This window comes from Salvelinus sp. IW2-2015, linkage group LG18, assembly GCF_002910315.2.
Source record: "Salvelinus sp. IW2-2015 linkage group LG18, ASM291031v2, whole genome shotgun sequence".
In the NCBI taxonomy this organism is placed as follows: Eukaryota; Metazoa; Chordata; class Actinopteri; order Salmoniformes; family Salmonidae; genus Salvelinus; species Salvelinus sp. IW2-2015.
The window spans coordinates 18,597,376-18,617,450 of NC_036858.1; the positions used below are offsets into that span (position 1 = coordinate 18,597,376).

Genomic DNA, 20,075 nt, shown 5'->3' on the forward strand with positions numbered 1-20,075 from the left:
AGCCATACTGCTCGTTCTGTGCGTGATTTCCTGCAAGACAGGAATGTCAGTGTTCTGCCATGGCCAGCGAAGAGCCCGGATCTCAATCCCATTGAGCACGTCTGGGACCTGTTGGATCGGAGGGTGAGGGCTAGGMCCATTCCCCCCAGAAATGTCCGGAAACTTGCAGGTGCCTTGGTGGAAGAGTGGGGTAACATCTCACTGCAAGAACTGGCAAATCTGGTGCAGTCCATGAGGAGGAGATGCACTGCAGTACTTAATGCAGCTGGTGGCCACACCAGATATTGACTGTTACATTTACCTTTGTTCAGGGACACATTATTCAATTTCTGTTAGTCACATGTCTGTGGAACTTGGTCAGTTTATGTCTCAGTTGTTGATCATTTTCAAGTTTGGAATTGTACACATAAATGTTGGTAATAATAATAATGATGTTTTTACAGTTGATTACAAGACAAAGAAAGTGACCAAAAGGCTCACAGTCTGAGTGCAAAATACTTTCATTGAAATGGAAATTGTTGAATCTTGTTATGTTCGTACAAATATTTACACATGTTAATAAATACATTTGACAGTGAGAGGACATTTCGTTTTTTTTTTGTTTAGATGTTCCAAAGGTCTGCATCATAGATGCTAAATGTGTTTATGTTAATTAACGGCCAATTACCGCGAGACCAGCAGTTATTTGCTTGACAATCACTAGCTGACAAAATTTCATGACCACCACAGCCCTAAATAGGACTAAACCAAATCAAACTTGATTTAAAGTTCATTTGAAGTTTGATTTGATTCAGTCCTATTCTTTAAAAGTTACATCTCCTTCAAATGTTGATATTTGGTTGCTTTGACAACCAAACACAATTCAACATCACTAAATAGCATTACATTTGAAATCAACCAGAGCTTGAAAACCTAGGCCTATTGCAATGTCTAATTTTAGTTGAATTCTTGGTTGAATTGAAACAATAGCTGTTGCAAATGCTATATAGCCTAAATAAATACCATAATTGATGATATATGAGTGATAAAGTATGGTCGCATTTCATTTGTTCTGTTAAACCTACCCTTTGGATTGACTTTGATAGCAACAGTGAATCTATTTAGCTTTTAAGTAGAGATCTCTCAACAATCATTCTCAATCACAATAGCACATTGGTAACAGTCAGTGACAAATATCATAGCTAGGTAGAGCTGCGCTTAGTTAAAACTCTAGTTGGGAGACCAAAAGGTAGCTGTAGATTGATCGATTCTCCAGTAGGACGTGCTACCTAGCATATAGTTTTTTTCTGATAGTGGATATAACGTTAAAGATCTGACGTTGTTTTAAAGGTACAAATTCAACGTATTTTATACAAGGGTGTCTATGTTGAAATGTGGTTAGCATGATGACATAATCCTGTGGTAGAAATTTCCCGTTGATAACTTTTTCAAATCCACTGTATTTTCCACGTAGATTCCACGTCACAATATGTTGTCAAATTACATTGAATCAACATTTATTCAACCAGTTAAAATAGCCATAAACGGGCAAAAGTCATCACAGTAGTCTAATTTCCTGTTGAAAACCGGGTTACCCATTAAGCATTGCTTTCTATATCTATTTAGAGTTTTTGGGAATCTGTTTGTTTCCGGTGATTAATAGTCATTTAACGGTCAATGGTCCACGGTCAATATCAGCGGTCAGCGTTCATTCGGCGCAGTTTGTCAGGCAGGTTATCATCCGGCCACCCCCCACCCTTAGGCAAAGGGATTTGGACAGGAGTCGGATTTGGGGCCGGGATGGGGCTCAGAGCAGGGGGAAGTCTCCACTTCTCCTGCTCCCCAACTGAATGAGTCAGGGTGTCTCCAGTACCAGGACCCCCATCTAGTACCTTAAGCTGGAGCTTCTCCTCCACCTTTCCCTGGCCAAAGCCCCCGGGGATGGAGCTGGAGACCAGACGCTGGACCCCCAGGGGAAGACTCCCCTGGTCCCCTCTGCTAGAGGCCTTGTCCCCAGGCTGGACTCCTCCAGTCTTCACCCTCGTTCGGAGGTCCTCCTTGTAAGAGCTCATATGCTGTAACTTGCTGGGCAGCCTCCCCATCGCTTGTTCCTGGGTAGCCTCTCCATGGTCGGCAAAGTCCACTGACAGCATCCTCTCCCTGCGGCCCCGGCTCTGGCCCCCATTCCCCAGGGGAGGGGAGGTGGGGACGCCTAGTGGAGGGTTGGGGGAAGTCAGGGAGTTCTTCTCCTCGTGCTCCTTGATGCTGTAACGGGGAGTGTTGACCTCGAAGGTGTTGTGGAACTGGGAGTAGTCAACCCGGAAGAAGCCCTCCTCCAGGGACATGACAGGCAGGAAGCGGTGGCCCCACAACACCTCGTCCTCTGTGTAGGAGGTCCGTGCCTGACACGTCATACCTGGGACAAAGGGAGGAGGAGGGAGGGAGGGAAGGAGGGAGGGAGGAAGAGTAGATGGGGAAAACAGAGAACAGAGGGGAAGATAAGGAGAAAAACAGAGGTTAAAGAGAGTGAGAGGTGCATAGAAGACGAGGGGGAAAAGAAGTACACAGAGACAAGGGGAGGGAAAGACGAAGAGAGAAATAGAGGGAGAAGGAGAAGTGTCGGAGAACGACAGAGATAAAAAAGACAGGGAAAAGCTATAATTTCATCTAATATTTAAAGATAAATGTGATATTCTCTTAAATATTTGATTTGATTATACTGGGAATGGTAGTCCTCGTATTTCGCCTCAAAGGAATGGAGGAATATTTATTTATTGTTTTCAAAACAAACTACAAACAAGACTACAAAATATACATTATACAGATGAATTAAAGAGATAATCCGGGATTTGAAAAACAATGAAACCACTCTCAAAATAATAGATAGAGGTACAGTATGAATACAAGGACTGGCCATCTATTCATTAGATCAAAATGATCGTTTTAACCGTGTTTTGAGCATAGATTTTAAATAGAAGTTTGAACCTATGAAGTGTTTGTTTACAATTATGTTGTTTACAAACAATGGAGAAAACAAGCTTATATTTTGGGTTCAGATGGGGTAGGCAGTTGAACTAAACCCATGAGGCATTACTGTATATTCTTCCATCAATGGCTATATATCATTAATTTAAATGTCCAGAAATGGATGTACCAATCCCAGAATGCCCCCTTAAAGAACAGATAGAATGAAAGGAAGAGTCAGCTTTTACCAGTGGTTTCCACGATGCCCTCCAGGATGACCACGATCTCAAACTCCTCGTTCATGAGCGAGCGCTGGGACAGGTCAAAGAAGGGACTCTTGGGATTGATCTCGTGGCAGATAGTCAGAGGGGACACCAGGAAGAGCTGGTCGGCCCCTGTCCCAAATCCTACGTCTAGCTCACACTGGTCCAGGGGTAGAAACTCCCCCTCCGGGGTCTGACGAGACTGGGGAAACAAATGTTTGTGGCACATGTTATGCCTGTAAGAGGAGGGATGTTGTGTAAGAAACTGAACACTGCAATACTGTGATATGGTGGAAACTCAGTACTACTGTACAGGGATTCATCAGGGAAACAGGGAAACACCGGAAAAATCGGAATTGCCCATTTAAAGCCTTTAAAACCAAGATATGTTCACTATGCCAAGGTTCTCCCCACATAGTCCCACCTAGTCGGCTAGGCTGCGAAACTACAATATGTAATGATTGCAGAGCAAATTAAAATGAGATTTAGTTATGATAGAGGAACTATCTTTGATCGCCAATGATATTGTTTTGAATATCCAAACAGGCAATTCATTATCATGTTCCTCAATTAATTCAGCACATTTCAGCAGTAGGCTATCCCAACACAGAGCACACTCAGGACGCACAAAGCGTAACCCGAGTATAGCATTGTCGAATCACACAAACATTGTAACGGCAGTCAAATGACAAAAGTCGTTAAGCTGGCTAGATAACCTCCTTCAACGATGACAGAAATCTCCTATATTTAGCAAAATCGAGTCAATGATTGTACAGATAGCAGATCAGCTCATGAATAACGGGAGACGAAGATTGCGAATAGTTTAAATGTCAAGGTATTATAACGGGTACCAACTCTGTTTAAAAAAAGATCAATTTCTACTCTCATACCATTTGTTGATCGCACATTCTCTAACAAAGCTCAGCAAGTACGAGACGGCGCAGAGAAGCGGGGGAAATGTTATATAGGTATTTTGACATGCATAGGAGAGAGACAGTCTTTCATTAATGGGACCTTTTCTTGTGTTTCCAGTGGAATTGGCACTGCATAGGAAAATAGCCTGGGCTCTAGGACAGGAGAAGATACTATAGCATTTTCCCTKATGCCTCTGAACTGTTGACAGACTTCATGTCTGTGACAGTGACGCATAGTGAATTGTGCATAGCCCTATCAAATGTGTAATTGAGTCATGTGTAAATGACAGCCCCGGGATCCCGATTACCCATTTTTAATCCCTACTACTGTATATGCCTTACAGATCCTTTCAGATCTACGAGTAGCTAACGTATAAAGAAGGGTCTAGAAGAGGGGGTAGGGGAAAGTGGCTAATTTTGGACTGAGTGTCTTATAAACCAAATTTTCAAAGAAAAACCAAATCAGATAAAGACTGATCCCCTACTCCATTTCCTCTTCAGTGTAGCAATTACTAAGGACTTAAAACCAGCTCTGTACGCTGCATGAAGGAAGATAACTATTTTGGAAACCCGAAAAATAATCACTGTGGAAATAAAGACAATTGATTTCCGAAAATTACTTTACACGGCCCATTGTGCAGCTTACAACTGACACATTTACTTTAGGCTTATAGCATTGGGTTCCTATAGTTCTCCCAAACTCTCCAGTAGCGTGCTCTAGCGCGGAGAGCCTGGCCTCTTTGACGAGACTGCCGGGAGGACCACAGATGGCGAAACAGACTGCGATTCTTATTCACAGCGGTGTTGGGGACAGAAGGGTGCGACATTTCACAGGAAGGAGCCTGTAACCACGGTTCCCTCATCGCCTTGGCTTGGAGAAGCTGTTTTTTTCCCCTAGTATCTTCACATTTTAGTGCCAGGCACCTACGGTGCATTATTAAAATGTTCTACAGCCATTGGAGGAGGCAGTGTGCAAGTTACATGTTTACGGTCAATGTTCCTGTTATGGTCCTGGGGTGAGCACTTAACCTGAACATGCGATGGTCGTACCCACTTTAAAACACATAAACCCTTCATAAGGCATATGCTTCACAAATAAGTAATAGGCAAATGTCATGTCAATAACGGGTCATGTTTGCAGCTCCTACTCATTTCAACGACACCACGCGTGCCGGCTTTGTGAGAGTGAAAAGTTACGCTTCCAGTGTAGCAAGTTAAAAAAAAAAAATATATAGAAAAAAAAGGAAATATATCAATTTTTTATTTAACTAGACAAGTCAGTTCAGAACAAATTCTTATTTACAATGACGGCTTACCCGGCCAAACCCAGACAACGCTGGGCCAATTGTGCACCACCCTATGGGACTCCCAATCTCAGCCGGATGTGATTCAGCCTGGATTTGAACCAGGGACTGTAGTGATGCCTTTTGCACTGAGATGCAGTGCTTTAGACCGCTGCGCCACTCGGGAGCCCATCTATAGATGCTCTAGTGTAGCTCCTAAGGTTGACTATAAAGGGTGGCAAAAGGATTATATAGAATTTGGTCAAGCATCACATGTAAGGACATTTTATATAACCCATTATGTAATAGGATCTTGCTTATAAATGCTTTATAAACACTCAATAAAGCCTTGATAAGTTGTTTCATTCAATTTAAAGTGGGATCCAATGGTCTACTATACCGGAGAGACGTATGTTGAGAAGAGGGGGAGCGGAGCAGAAGAGCATGAGGTCAAAGAGAAGGATTGGTGTGTGAGAGAGAGGGGAGAGCAATAGACAACAATGAGAGACAAGAGGGGAAGGAAAGAAAAAGGGAAGGCAAAGTCATGAGGGAGAGAATGTGAGTCAGAGATAAGAAAGAAATCAGGAGTGACGTGGGATTGAGAGTAGTGCTGTTACGGTGACCGTATTACCACTACACTGGGAGTAACAAGTCATGATGGCAGTCAAATTCCATGTGACCGTTTAGTCACGGTAATTAGGCTTCTCCAAGCTCTGATGCTGCTGATGGTCATTAGTAGCCTACAAAAATTGCTAACTGCCTGGTACTCAGCTTTCTATTGTTCCTCTAATCACTGTGGCATCAATGCAAATGTATTCGAAAATCTAATCAAACAATTCATGAGAACCCATAAGCTCATGAACATTTCTATAGGCTATGCAATTGTGTGAGAAAACAGAGTGTCGGCCTCTATTAAAAAGAGGAGGATCCCATCATCTTTCTATAGGCTCGGCCTACTTATTTATCAAATTTCCTAATATTAAGCACATTTCTTCTCTTTACAACAGGAGTATAGCCTAATGAACCACGGGAAAAGCGTCCTCCATTCGCTATTTCAGTCCATAGATTACATGTATTTTTTCCCCTGCCCCTATTCCGACAGGTGCATGACAATGGTCCATTCTAAAGCAAAACAAATTTCACACATATATTATTTACTATATGTAAAGACAAGATTAAATCAAGAATAGTCTGATAAGTGAGAATATTAGCCGATCACTTGTGAATTATATATTATCACCTGTGAATGATGCCCAGCTTGTGTGCAGTAAGGCAAGAAACACATTTCAAATCTAGACCATAGGCCTATATGTTTTGATAAGGTTTGTACCACAACTAAAGTGACCAAATAACTTCTTAACATTAAGCAAATTAATCAGCTTTACAATGGGTTTAGAGCCTAATTGGCATACATACACATCACGCGAGTTTCAAGTTTGGGGAAGATAATTTCCCCCATAAAAATGCACCTTTATAATAAAAGCATTACATGCATAATCGCATTTGCGGTCACTTTTGAGAATGGTGTTTTCCCGCCAATGGAACATTCGTGCTTATAGCCTACTGCCACGTGCTCATTGCTGCGCTTACAATGTGAAGAAATAGCCTAATAGTTTATCAACATTTTAAGCTAAACTTTCTGATCTGTTGTGTCAGCCTCATTGCTTAAAAATGTTGTTTTACTTTGGGATCTGTCCCATTTCACAACTGTCCCAGACTATGTTTGGAATATTTATTTCTAACACAGAATTGAATATGTCAACTTTTGCACTATGGGGGATAGTAGGTTGACCTAGGCTAGTGATTTTGCTGTTTGTTAGTCCTACTCATCTTGTTGGCTGATTAAAAGTAAATGTGTACAGTTCTTTCAGTTGTTCGGAATTGGATAAGGACGTATGCAGTTGTGTCACAGATGTGTCTGTCTTCACTTGTAGCCTGTGAGAAATACCTGATCATGTGACGGAGAGCCATTTGAGTGAGAGGTGCTTTGGAGCATGCAGCTGGGAGAAGGGAATATAATTATTATATTCAGCCCAAGGGCACAACGGCCACTGGCCGCAAATGGGGTGTATTTTTTTAGGGTGCATTACGGCCACACAAAGGGGATGCCGCCAGGAAATTCTAGGCATTGTCAAGTGCTTGTCAAATTGTGAATGAGAGACTGTATAAATACACAGGGGATAATGGGGAAGATGGGTGACACCTGGAGGGGGGAGGAGACAATCACAAAGACAGGTGAAACAGATCAGGGTGTGACGCTATCAAGTGCATGACAGTTTGTGAATGAGTGAKTGATAAAGTGTGTACAGCCTGCGCGAAAAAAACAAAGCAGAGCTCACGCCTTCCGTGCAACTTTTTTCAAATCATCATTAGAGTCGCATCATGCAGCCTCAGAATGTATTAAAATCAAAACATATAGCCCGACATTTATATCACAACTAAAGTTACATAAATAACTCTAAATTAAGCATATAGGTGTACCTGTTTCTTTGTTAACTGCTCAACAGACAATAGCTGCATGTGCGCGCTGTTCAATTGTATTGTTCATACTATAAAATAATGTCAAATAATGCCACGGAATTCTAAGAAAATCTTTTCTTCTAAATGTAGTGTAACCCACAGCCATATGGCATAGCCAGATCAAGGCCTAACATAAGGACAAAACAGAGTATGCTATTCTGTTCTTCTGAAATAGACTACGTGTTCTAAAATAAAAATAAAAATGTATTGTGATGGTGTAGACTATATTACATGGATTTATTAGACTTTTTTTTAAATGTAGATGTTTCAAAGGTCTGCACCAGTGGCTTGTAGGCTATGRGTGGAAGACAGGAGATGCTYAATGTGTTTATGTTCATTAACGGTCAGTTACCATGAGACCGYKYMTTATTTGCTTGACAATCACCGGCTGATGAAATTTCATGACCACCACAGCCCTAATTGAGAGAGGGCAAAAAGTGAGAGACAAAATAAGACGTATGCAAAGCCACACTCTTCATAAGTCTTCCCTCTTCAAAGAAAATCCATCCTATAAAGCAACCTCTTTTGGTTACTCTACCACCAARTGAYTTTTGCWCTGCCAGGAGTACCCCAMAAGTACCRCCTCATGTGCATTTTACCAGTAGGCCTACGGTCTCACGAGTCTTATCAAGTACCCCCAGAGGTCCCTCCAAGGATTCCCGGAAGTAACTACTAAAAAGATGAGGGAAAACCAGACAGCTGTGGCCCTCAGATCCCTATTATACCTGTGCCATTATCATAGCAGGGAATCCAATTCAATATTTTGTTATTTCGACATTCTCAGCCATGCTTCCCATGGCTTTTCACTCCCCTACACCAGAGGGGCATTCTTTAATGGCTGTCAGTTGATCAGTTCTGTCACGGCCGTCGTCGGAAGGAGACCAAGGTGCAGCGTGGTGGGCGTACTTTTTATTGTATTATTGTAAATGTCGCCAACAAAACAAGAAACGAAGAAWCAACCGTGYRGCTTAACAGGGCTATAGTGCCACTAACAAAGATAACTACCCACAAAAACCAAAGGAAAAAAAGCTGCCTAAGTATGATTCCCAATCAGAGACAACGATASACAGCTGTCCCTGATTGAGAACCATACCCGGCCAAAACATAGAAATACAAAACATAGAAATAAAGAAACTAGAATGCCCACCCTAGTCACACCCTGGCCTAACCKAAATAGAGAATAAAAGCCTCTCTATGGCCAGGGCGTGACAAGTTCACCCACAGRGAACAAAATGATTGCTGTATCTTCTCTGTAATGTAACCATTTATGGTGCATTTATGGTCTTAACAGGGTTTGAATGCACCTCACAGAGATCATGCGTAGTGATCTGTGACCTCCACCTCAACACTGTATATTTGAGCCCCTCTGTCACGTATACTCCCTTTCTGGCCTCTAGGTCATCAGGCTGCTGATTATTTCGCACACCAGTGCCTCATGACACTCACCTGGACTCCATCACCTCCTTGATTATCTTCCCTATATCTGTCACTCCCCTTTGTTCTTTCCTCAGGTGTTATTGACTCTGTTTTCATGTCGGTGCGTTGTTTGTTTTACGTGTTTCCTGTTTCATTTATTTATAAAAAAAAATCATTCCCTGAACTTGCTTCCAGACTCAGTGCACACGTTACACCCTGTAGATATTGTACCTCTCTAACAGTGAGTATAAACATCTTACAGGTTATGGCAAGCTGACATTGTATGTCATCTCCACTCAAAATATATTGTCTTGAGTGCCATGGTGGAAATGAATGTGGCCTTGTACAAGAACTTGCATCAGAGTCCATGCTTCAGACAAATCTAAAAAAAAAAAGTTTACATATCCTAAAGTTTAATCCAACTGAGTTTGAGTCAACTTGAAAGCACAAAAACAGTAAGCAGGTGATTCTGCTTACTGTTTTTGGTGTGTGTGTGTGTGTGTGTACATGTGTACGTGTCCAAATGTCCCAGTCGGTCATCCCATCCCGCTAACACTCTGGCCAGGCCTCTGCTGTTGCTCTCTCCCCATAGTCCCATTAGTGCTAATTCAAAATGTATCCATCTCTCTCTCTCTCTCTCTCTCTCTCTGTCCTTCTCTTTGTCCCTCTATTCCTCCTGCGTTGAGGGCCACAACCAATGTGGCAAGTCACAATAGCATAAGCTTCTCACCCCACTGAGAAGTGCCTTTGTTAACTCCTGTTTTTCTTATATATATTTTTTTTCTTCTTTGCTTTGGGGGTAGATTAGATTTAATATTGCAGATAGATTGTGGGTTCTATCAATGTAATTGTTTGCATACTTTTCAATCCCCCATATATGCAGTATATATTTGTTCTAATTTTAAAAATATATATATTTTTCCTTATTATTTTCCCCTAACCTTACCTCCCCTCCCCTAATTGGAGTAAACTAATGGACAACAATACTTAGGCTTCTACTTCCAGTTTATACAGTTATTACTTTTCTTTTTTTTCTTTTCATCCCACCCTTCAGCTACCCTCAACCACTCCCATATGTCTCTAAAAACCATCCAGTCTTGTCTTCTGCAAATATTTTCAACTGTGCTGTGACATTTCAAAAAAGTTCTGTACCTTTTAATTCTCATAGTTTCCCCATATTCTAAATTATAGATGAACACCTTTACTAAAAGTACTATTACAGTGCGTTCGGAAAGTATTCAGACCCCTTTACTTTTTCCACATTTTGTTACGTTACAGCCTAATTCTATAAATGATTCAATCGTTTTTCCCCCTCATCAATCTACACACAATACCCCATAATGACAAAGCAAAAAGAGATATGTACAAAAATTAGCAAATTTATTGAAACAAAAAAACTGAAATATCACATTTACATAGGTATTCAGACCCTTTACTCAGTACTTTGTTGAAGCACCTTTGGCAGCGATTACAGCCTTGAGTCTTCTTGAGTCTTCTTATCGAGTCTTCTTGTAGGGTGTGCCACGCTTCAAGCGTGGCACACCTGTATTTGGAGAATGTTTCTCCCATTCTTCTCTGCAGTTCCTCTCAAGCTCAGTCAGATTGGATGGGGAGCATCGCTGCACAGCTATTTTCAGATCTCACCAGAGATGTTCGATCGGGTTCAAGTCCGGGCTCTGGCTGTGCCACTCAAGGACATTCAGAGACTTGTCCCGAAGCCACTCCTGCGTTGTCTTGGTTGTGCTTAGGGTTGTTGTCCTGTTGGAAGGTGAACCTTCGCCCCAGTCTGAGGTCCTGAGGTCCCTGGAGCAGGTTTTCATTAAGTATATTGTATTTGTATTTGGCTCCATTCATCTTTTCCTCGATACTGACTAGTCTCCCAGTCCCTGCCTCTGAAAAACATCCCCACAGCATGATGCTGCCACCACCATGCTTCACCATAGGGATGGTGCCAGGTTTCCTCCAGACGTAACGCTTGGCATTCAGGCCAATGCGTTCAATCTTGGTTAGATCAGACCAGAGAATCTTGTTTCTCATGGTCTGAGAGTCCTTTAGGTGCCTTTTAGCAAACTCCAAGCAGGTTGTCATGTGCCTTTTACTGAGGAGTGGCTTCTGTCTGGCCACTCTACCATAAAGGCCTGATTAGTGGAGTGCTACAGAGATGGTTGTCCTTCTGGAAGTTTCTCCCATTTCCACAGAGGAACTCTGGAGCTCAGTCAAAATGACCATTGGGTTCTTGGTCACCTCCCAATGCCCTTTTTTTTATTTACATCTTTTTTTATTTAACCTTTATTTATTTTCTTCCCCAATTGCTCAGTTTGGGAGGGCAGCCAGCTCAAGAAATAGTCTAGGTGGTTCCAAACTTCTTCCATTTAAGAATGATGGAGGCCACTGTGTTCTTGGGGACCAGACATTTTTTGGTACCCTTCCCCAGATCTGTGCCTCAACACAATCCTGTCTCGAATTCCTTTGACCTCATGGCTTGGTTTTTACTCTGACTTGCACTGTCAACTGTGGGACCTTATATAGACAGGTGTGTGCCTTTCCAAATCATGTCCAATCAATTGAATTTACCACAAGTGAACTCCAATCAAGTTGTAGAAACATCTCAAGGACGATCAATGGAAACAGGATAAACCATTAGCTCAATTTTGAGTCTCATAGCAAAGGGTCTGAATATCTATGTAAGTAAGGTATTTCTGTTTTTTATTTTCAATAAATTAGCAAACATTTCTATAAACCTGTTTTTCTATGTCTTGTGGGGCTATTGGTGTGTAGAACTGATGAGGAAAAAAAAATTCCTCATTTGGAATCAGTCCAAAATGAACAGCAGGTGAATTGCACTCTATTCTCATGCTTAAGGTAAGGTTAGAATGATGCATAGAGAGAAAAGTGCATAAAAAGGGAATTACGTTTCCATTTCATGTGCTTAGCTCAGGTTGGAATCGGGCCCATGTGAATAGGGACTTAACACATAGTGTTTTGCATTAGTGTTTATACCCACTATTTACCCACGGTGCTGAGGTTTATCAGTGCCTTGCAAAAGTATTCATACCGTTGGATTTCTCCCATTTATTGTGTACAACATGGGATAAAATTGACTTAATTTAAATACTCTGTATTGTCAAAGTGGACAGAATTAAATATATTAATATTAGTTTTTTTTAAAGAATTAATATAAATAAATACTAAATATCTAGATATTCAGCTACCTGAGTCAATAATGTAAGTCTCTAAAGCTTTATACACCTGGATTGTGCAATATTAAGCTCATTATTCTTTTCATAATTCTTCAAACTGTGTCAAGATGTTGGGGAATCATGGCTAGACAGCAATTTTCAAGTCTTGCCATAGATTTTCAAGCAGAGTTAAGTCAAAACAGAAACACTTCACTGTCTTCTTTGCTAAGCAAACTCCAGTGTATATTTGCCTTGTGTTATTGTCCTGCTGAAAGGTGAATTCCTCTCCAGTGTCTGTTGGAGAAGCAGACTGAAGCAGGGTTTTCCTCTAAGATTTTTGCTGTGCTTAGCTCCAGCCCATTTCTTTCTTTATTTTATCCTGAAAAACTTCCCAGTGTTGCCGATGTCAAGCATACCCATCATGTGAAAGCGTGGGAGATGGCGATTTCCTTGCCTTCTCACAGCTGTGATTGTTGGGCAGCTCCATGGTATGGAAATGTGACTGTTCCTGATGCAAAAACAATGTCCATACCTGAGCTTTGAGTAAATTACATTACCAATCTGCTCCTGAATGTTCTACGCCAGGTCATGGAAACCGATTCTATCGCTAGTCCTTGTGGTTTTAATGACACTATGAAGAGCTGATTGATTCTCTGCTTGACACTAATAAAAGACCCCATCATATCTGGCCCTCGGACCTCTCTGAATTATGGATTGAACACTTTAGTAGGATTACGGCTACATGATTATTTCAGCTCAATGGGTGTAACTTTTGTTGACAATTTCGATACCTTTTGGAAAGAAAATATGTTTTATAAGGAGGTTGGGATCCACCTGAATAATTTGGGTTCCTGGATCCTTTCACCGATTTGTAAGACTGCATTGAGACAATGACTTATCAATGACCCAAGCCCAGTTAATCCCTACCATTGTGTCGCTAAGTGGTCATAATGCTTCAGCAATTGTACATTATACCAGGGGCGTTAGTAAACACAATTTAAGTAACCTAATGTATGTCCCTCTAACTGCCCTGAATGCCTCTGCTGATCCTACGACTATTGTTTGCTGTAAACATGTGCCTATAAACCAGAGTTATACTGTTTGCACTGAGGCGGTGTGCTCTAGTAGGAAGTCCACTGTGTGCAGCTCACCCTGCACTGACATAAATAACATGAGAATGTCTACTTTCTGCTAATCTTCCCAGTAAAGCAATGAAAACAATCAAGCATCCCAGAAAAATTCTAAAAATAGCACACGTTAACATATGTAGTTTAAGAAACAAGGTTAATTAAATGAATAACTTGCTAGCATCAGATGACATTCATATTCTGACTATCTCTGAAACCTACTTAGATAATGCATTTGATGTTACAGTGGTAGCAATACATGGTTATAACATCTACAGAAAAGACAGAAATGCCATTGGTGGAGGTGTTGTTTACATTCAGGACCACATTCCTGTAAATCTTAGAGAGGATTTCATGTTAAATACTGTTGAGGTAATATGGCTCACCTAAAGCCCATTCTTGTGGGAAGCTGCTAAAGACCAAGTGCTAACAGTCAGTATCTGGATAATATGTGTGAAATGTTTGAGATATCAACAGAGAGGTATATTTTCTGCAGTGGTGTAATGTACTTAAGTAAAAATACTTGAAAGTACTACTTAAGTCATTTTTGGGGTATCTGTACTTTAATATTTTTATTTTTGACAACTTTTATTTTTACTTCACTACATTCCTAAAGAAAATTGTGTACTTTTTACTCCATACAGTTTCCCTGACAAAAGTACTTGTTACATTTTGAATGCGTAGCAGAACAGGACAATTGTCTAATTCACACACTTATCAAGAGAAAACCCWACAGCCTCTGATCTGGCGGACTCACTAAACACATGCTTTCGTTTGTAAATGATGTCTGAGTGTTGGAGCTAATAGGGATCCCTAATAAAATACAAATACAAAATATTATGATGCAGTCACCACCATGCTTAAAATAAGAAGGTAGTTACTCAGTGATGTGTTGTGTTGGATTTGCCCCAAACATAAGGCTTTGCATTTTAGCCCAAAAATATATTCCTTTGTTGTTGCATATAATATGCATGTTTTGGAATATTTTTATGTCTGGGTGGTTTAAAACATAAACCACAACATAATTATTAACTTGACCATGCTTAAAGAGATATTCAATGTCGATTTACTATTGTTACCCATCTACGAATCACTGCCCTTCTTTATGAGGCTTTCGAGAAGCTCCCTGGTCTTTGTAGTTTAATCTGTGCTTGAAATTCAATACTTGACTGAGAGACCTTACAGATGTCGTATATATGGGGGAGAGAGGAAACGGTAGTCATTAAAAAATTATTTAACACAGAGTGAGTCCATGTAACTTATTATGTGATTTGTTAAGCCAAACTTTACTCCGGAACTAATTTAGGCTTGCTGAATACTTATGCAACGACTATATTTTAGTTTATCTAATTTGTATGAATCTTTTAAAAATGTTTGAATTTTTCTTCCACTTTGATACAGTATTACAGACTATTTTAAGTAGATTGTTGACAAAACAATTGCGATTCAAACCATTTGAATACCACTTTGTAACACAATAAAATGTGAAGAAATCCAAGGGGTATGAATAGTTTTGCAAGCCACTGTATACCTTTTTTTTACCACTACATCTTTGACTATGATACTATTCCCAAGCAAGGGCTACTATCACTCTCCTTATACAATATAGAACTACTATTGCCCTTTTGACCGTAAACATTAATCACTACCAACATTGTCCAGTCCAGTAACAAGACAGAATCTGTGAGAAGTGTTGAGTGCACAAGTTCCAAACACTTCATCAAGGTTGAGTTGCCACAGCAGTTGTTGCAGGTATTGTGTCCTCTCCGATAACATACTATAGGATTAACTTGAATGTGCCCAAGGGGAAAATTGTCTTAAACACATAGTACTGCTGTATACAAAATAGACACTGTACACATTCAACATAATATATACATTGGACGTTAACCTTACACATTGTGCACTTCTCATACAGCCACATACATAATACATTGCCCATTCCCTTATTCTGTCAGTGGCGTACAAACACAGCTCAGCTTTCCTTATTGCTGTTTATGTATTTGATGGAAATGGGAATGAACTAGTGCTTATACCTGTTCAGCTTACACGTAGGGACCATATCGCGCCTGCCTGAGGGGAGGAGCTAAATATTGGAGTGAAGTACATGAAGTATATGAGAGGGAACACCTGTTTGAAACCAGTCATTAGTCATGACACCTACATGAATGTTGCAGTATAATTCGTAACAAGGTTCATAACACGWTTGTGTTATGACTATTTTCATAAAGGTGGAATAAATGCCTTACCCCCAATAGTAAAGTGTTACCTAATTTCCTAGTATACTGTATACTGTATCAACTTCTATCCCAGATTATCTTCTAAATGCGTAAGTACGCTACTAGACTTAGCTTTTTGATCCATTATTAGCTAATGAAATTTTAGGAGTCGTGTTTTACTTTCAACAATCAGCAATCCAGAGCAATGGCAGTTATGCCATTCCCAAAGAAAGGTTCAGGAAAAACTGTTCTTACTCCATTATGGCATCAATACAATAGAGTACAATGAGTTTGTTTTAACCGTTGATCAATATGACTGATTTCTCAATGACCATCCATCTCCAGTAGCCACTGATCTCCAGTCAGTTACTACGGGGGGTTGGCTTGATATATATACGGCCCATTGAGCGCCATACTGCTGACTGGATAACAGTGGGGTCATTTGATGACCCCATATGGTGTGTTTTGCGTCAGACACAGCAGATCGTTGACAGAAATTACCATTCTCCGCTCACGATTGGCTACACTACATACCGGGGTTCGATCCCAGGCTGTGTCACAGCCGGCCGTGACCGGGAGACCCATGAGGCGGCGCACAATTGGCCCAGTGTCGTCTCAGTCAGTGGAGGGTTTGGCTGGCCGGGATTTCCTTMTCCCATCGCGCTCTAGCGACTCCTTGTGGCGGGCTGGGCTCCTGCAAGCTGACTCGTTCGCCAGCTGGACAGTGTTTCCTCCGACACATTGGTGCGGCTGGCTTCCGGGTTAAGTGAGCAGTGTGTCAAGAAGCAGTGTGGCTTGGCAGGATTGTGTTTCGGAGGACGCATGGCTCTCGACCTTCACCTCCCCTGAGTCCTTAGCGGAGTTGTAGCGATGGGACAAGACCGTAACTACCAATTGGATATCATGAAATTGGGGAGAAAAAGGGGTAAAAGTAAAAGATTTGTTATAATAATAATATATGAAATGGCCGTTCACACATCGAGAAGTGATTCCATCAACATAGCAGATCAGTGACATATTGTCACGTTCCTGACCTGTTTTCCTTTGTTTTGTATTTATTTTAGTTGGTCAGGGCGTGAGTTGGGTGGGTTGTCTATGGTTGATTTTCTATGTTGGGGTTTTTGTGTTCGGCCTGGTATGATTCTCAATCAGAGACAGCTGTCAATCGTTGTCCCTGATTGAGAATCATACTTAGGCAGCCAGGGTTTCACTTGTGTTTTGTGGGTGTTTGTTCCTGTGGAGGTTTTGTTGCCACACAGGACGGTTTCGGTTTWGTCACGTTGGTTGTTTTTGTATTTTGAAGTGTTTTGTTGACTTTCATTAAAAGAATGAACACTAACCACTCTGCGTTTTGGTCCACACCTTCTGTCAGCGAGGACAGCCGTAACACATATATGATAGTTCACCGGTGGTGTGTATTCATGGATGCCAAGGGAAGCCAGGCGTCCCCAAAAAATTGGCAGAGAAAAAAAKCCATAAAATAATGTATCTTTCGTCTCTCTGTGTTTCAAAATGTTCATTAAATTCGCAAGAGGCTGAATGTATCTCACCGGAGAAAGGATCAGAGCGAGCGAAACAGTGCCCCTCTGTCTCTGTATGTGTAGGCCATCTGATGCTGTCTGGTCCAAAAGAGTATGACATTGTTGCCGTCCGTAGTATCGAACGCAAGGAAAGCCAGCAAGCATTTAGAATCCCTTGATAAAAAAAAACTATAATAATAGCCAATCAGCGTTGAGCTAAACTGAGTGAGCTCAACTGTGAATGGTCCTTGCGCACAAAAAAAAGTGTCAAGGGAAGCCAGTTTGCATTTGGTTTCATTCCAATCACATCGCATGGAAAGTCTTCGAGCATATGATTTAAGATGGCACCGGAGAAGAAGGCTGATGTTTTACGTGTCCCCAACCAATTGTGTTTTATGTTCATTTCTTTGCGTTGTTTGTAACTTATTTTGTAACTTATTTTCTACATAATGTTGCCGCTCCGTCTCTTATAACCGAAAATAACTTCTGGACATCAGGACTGCGATTACTCACCACGGACTGGCAGAATCCTTTTTTTCCTTTAACGAGTCTGACAAGCCCGACGTGAATGATATACTTCTCTCCCGGGAACAGGCCCAGATCCCTGTGATTTGCGTGAAGAGAAGGCGGAGAAAAAGGCTGCCTTCTGAAAATTCGTAGGTGATCGAATAAACCCCCACTTCCTTCCATTCTGCTAGCAAACGTGCAATCTTTGGAAAATAAAATAGATGACCTGTGAGGAAGATTAAACTACCAATGGGACATTCAAAACTGTAATATCTTATGCTTCACGGAGTCGTGGCTGAACATTGACACTATCAACATACAACTGGCTGGTTATACGCTGTACCGGCAGGATAGAACAGTAGTAACTGGTAAGACAAGGGGCGGCGGACTATGTATTTTTGTAAACAACAGCTGGTGCACGAAATCTAAGGAAGTCTCGAGCTATTGCTCGCCTGAGGTAGAGTATCTCATGATAAGCTGTAGACCACACTATCTACCTAGAGAGTTGTCATCTGTATTTTTCGTAGCTGTTTACATACCACCACAGACTGAGGCTGGCACTAAGACCGCACTCAATGAGCTGTATTCAATCATAGACAAACAAGAAAACGCTCACCCAGAGGCGGCACTCCTAGCAGCAGGGGACTTTAATGCAGGGAAACTTAAATATGTTTTACAAAATTTCTATCAGCATGTTAAATGTGCAACCAGAAGGAAAAAAACTCTGGACCACCTTTACTCCACACACAGATGCATACAAAGCTCTCCCTCGCACTCCATTTGGCAAATCTGACCATAATTATATCCTCCTGATTCCTGCTTACAAGCAAAAATTAAAGCAGGAAGCACCAGTGACTCGATCAATAAAAAAGTGGTCAGATGAAGCAGATAATAAACTACAGGACTGTTTTGCTAGCACAGACTGGAATAGGTTCCGGGATTCCTCCGATGGCATTGAGGAGTACACCACATCAGTCATTGGCTTCATCAATAAGTGCATTGATGACGTCGTCCCCACAGTGACCGTACGTACATACCCCAACCAGAAGCCTTGGATTGCAGGTAACATCCGCACTGAGCTAAAGGCTAGAGTTGCCGCTTTCAAGGAGCGGGACTCTAACCCGGAAGCTTATAAGAAATCCCGCTATGCCCTCCGACGAACCATCAAACATGCAAAGCGTCAATACAGGACTAAGATTGAATCGTACTACACAGGCTCTGACGCTCGTTGGATGTGGCAGGGCTTGCAAACCATTACAGACTACAAATGGAAGCACACCCGAGAGCTGCCCAGTGACATGAGTCTACCAGACAAGCTAAACTACCTCTGTGCTCGCTTCGAGGCAAATAACATTGAAACATGCATGAGAGCACCAGCTGTTCTAGAAGACTGTGTGATCACGCTCTCTGAACTGATGTGAGTAAGACCTTTAAACAGGTCAACAATCACAAGGCCGCAGGGCCAGATGGATTACCAGGACGTGTACTGCAAGCATGCGTTGACCAACTGGCAAGTGTCTTCACTGACATTTTCAAACCTCTCCCTGTCCGAGTCTGTAATACAAACATATTTTAAGCAGACAACCATAGTCCCTGTGCCCAAGAACACTAAGGTAACCTGCCTAAATGACTACCAACCCGTAGCACTCACGTCTGTAGCCATGTAGTGCTTTGAAAGGCTGGTCATGGCTCACATCAACACCATTATCCCAGAAACCCTAGACCCACTCTAATTTGCATACCGCCTCAACAGATCCATAGATGATGCAATCTCTATTGCACTCCACACTGCCCTTTCCTACCTGGACAAAAGGAAGACCTATGTGAGAATGCTATTCATTGACTACAGCTCAGCATTCAACACCATAGTGCCCTCAAATCTCATCAATAAGCTAAGGACCCGGGACTAAACTCCTCCCTCTGCAACTGGATCCTGGACTTCCTGACGGGCCACCCCCAGGTGGTAAGGGTAGGTAACAACACATCCGCCATGCTGATCCTCAACACAGGGGCCCCTCAGGGGTGCATGCTCAGTCCCCTCCTGTACTCCCTGTTCACTCATGACTGCACAGCCAGGCACGACTCCAACACCATCATTAAATTTACAGATGACACAACAGTGGTAGGCCTGATCACCGACAACGATGAGACAGCCTATAGGGTAGAGGTCAGAGATCTGGTTGT

The 20,075-nt window shown here is 41.7% G+C and overlaps 1 protein-coding gene across 1 annotated transcript in view; it reads right to left on the minus strand.

The window, feature by feature from the left end:
- Positions 1-482: 482 nt before the first annotated feature.
- LOC111977554 (G protein-activated inward rectifier potassium channel 1-like) overlaps positions 483-20,075 on the minus strand; it is a 28,131-nt gene continuing 8,538 nt past the window's right edge. Inside the window, exons 2-3 of the mRNA XM_024007031.2 lie at positions 3,192-3,408; positions 483-2,395 (exon numbers count right to left, since the gene is read on the minus strand). Of these exons, the coding sequence (XP_023862799.1) occupies positions 1,674-2,395; positions 3,192-3,408 (939 nt within the window). The 3' untranslated portion in view covers positions 483-1,673. The remainder of the gene's footprint in view (positions 2,396-3,191; positions 3,409-20,075) is intronic.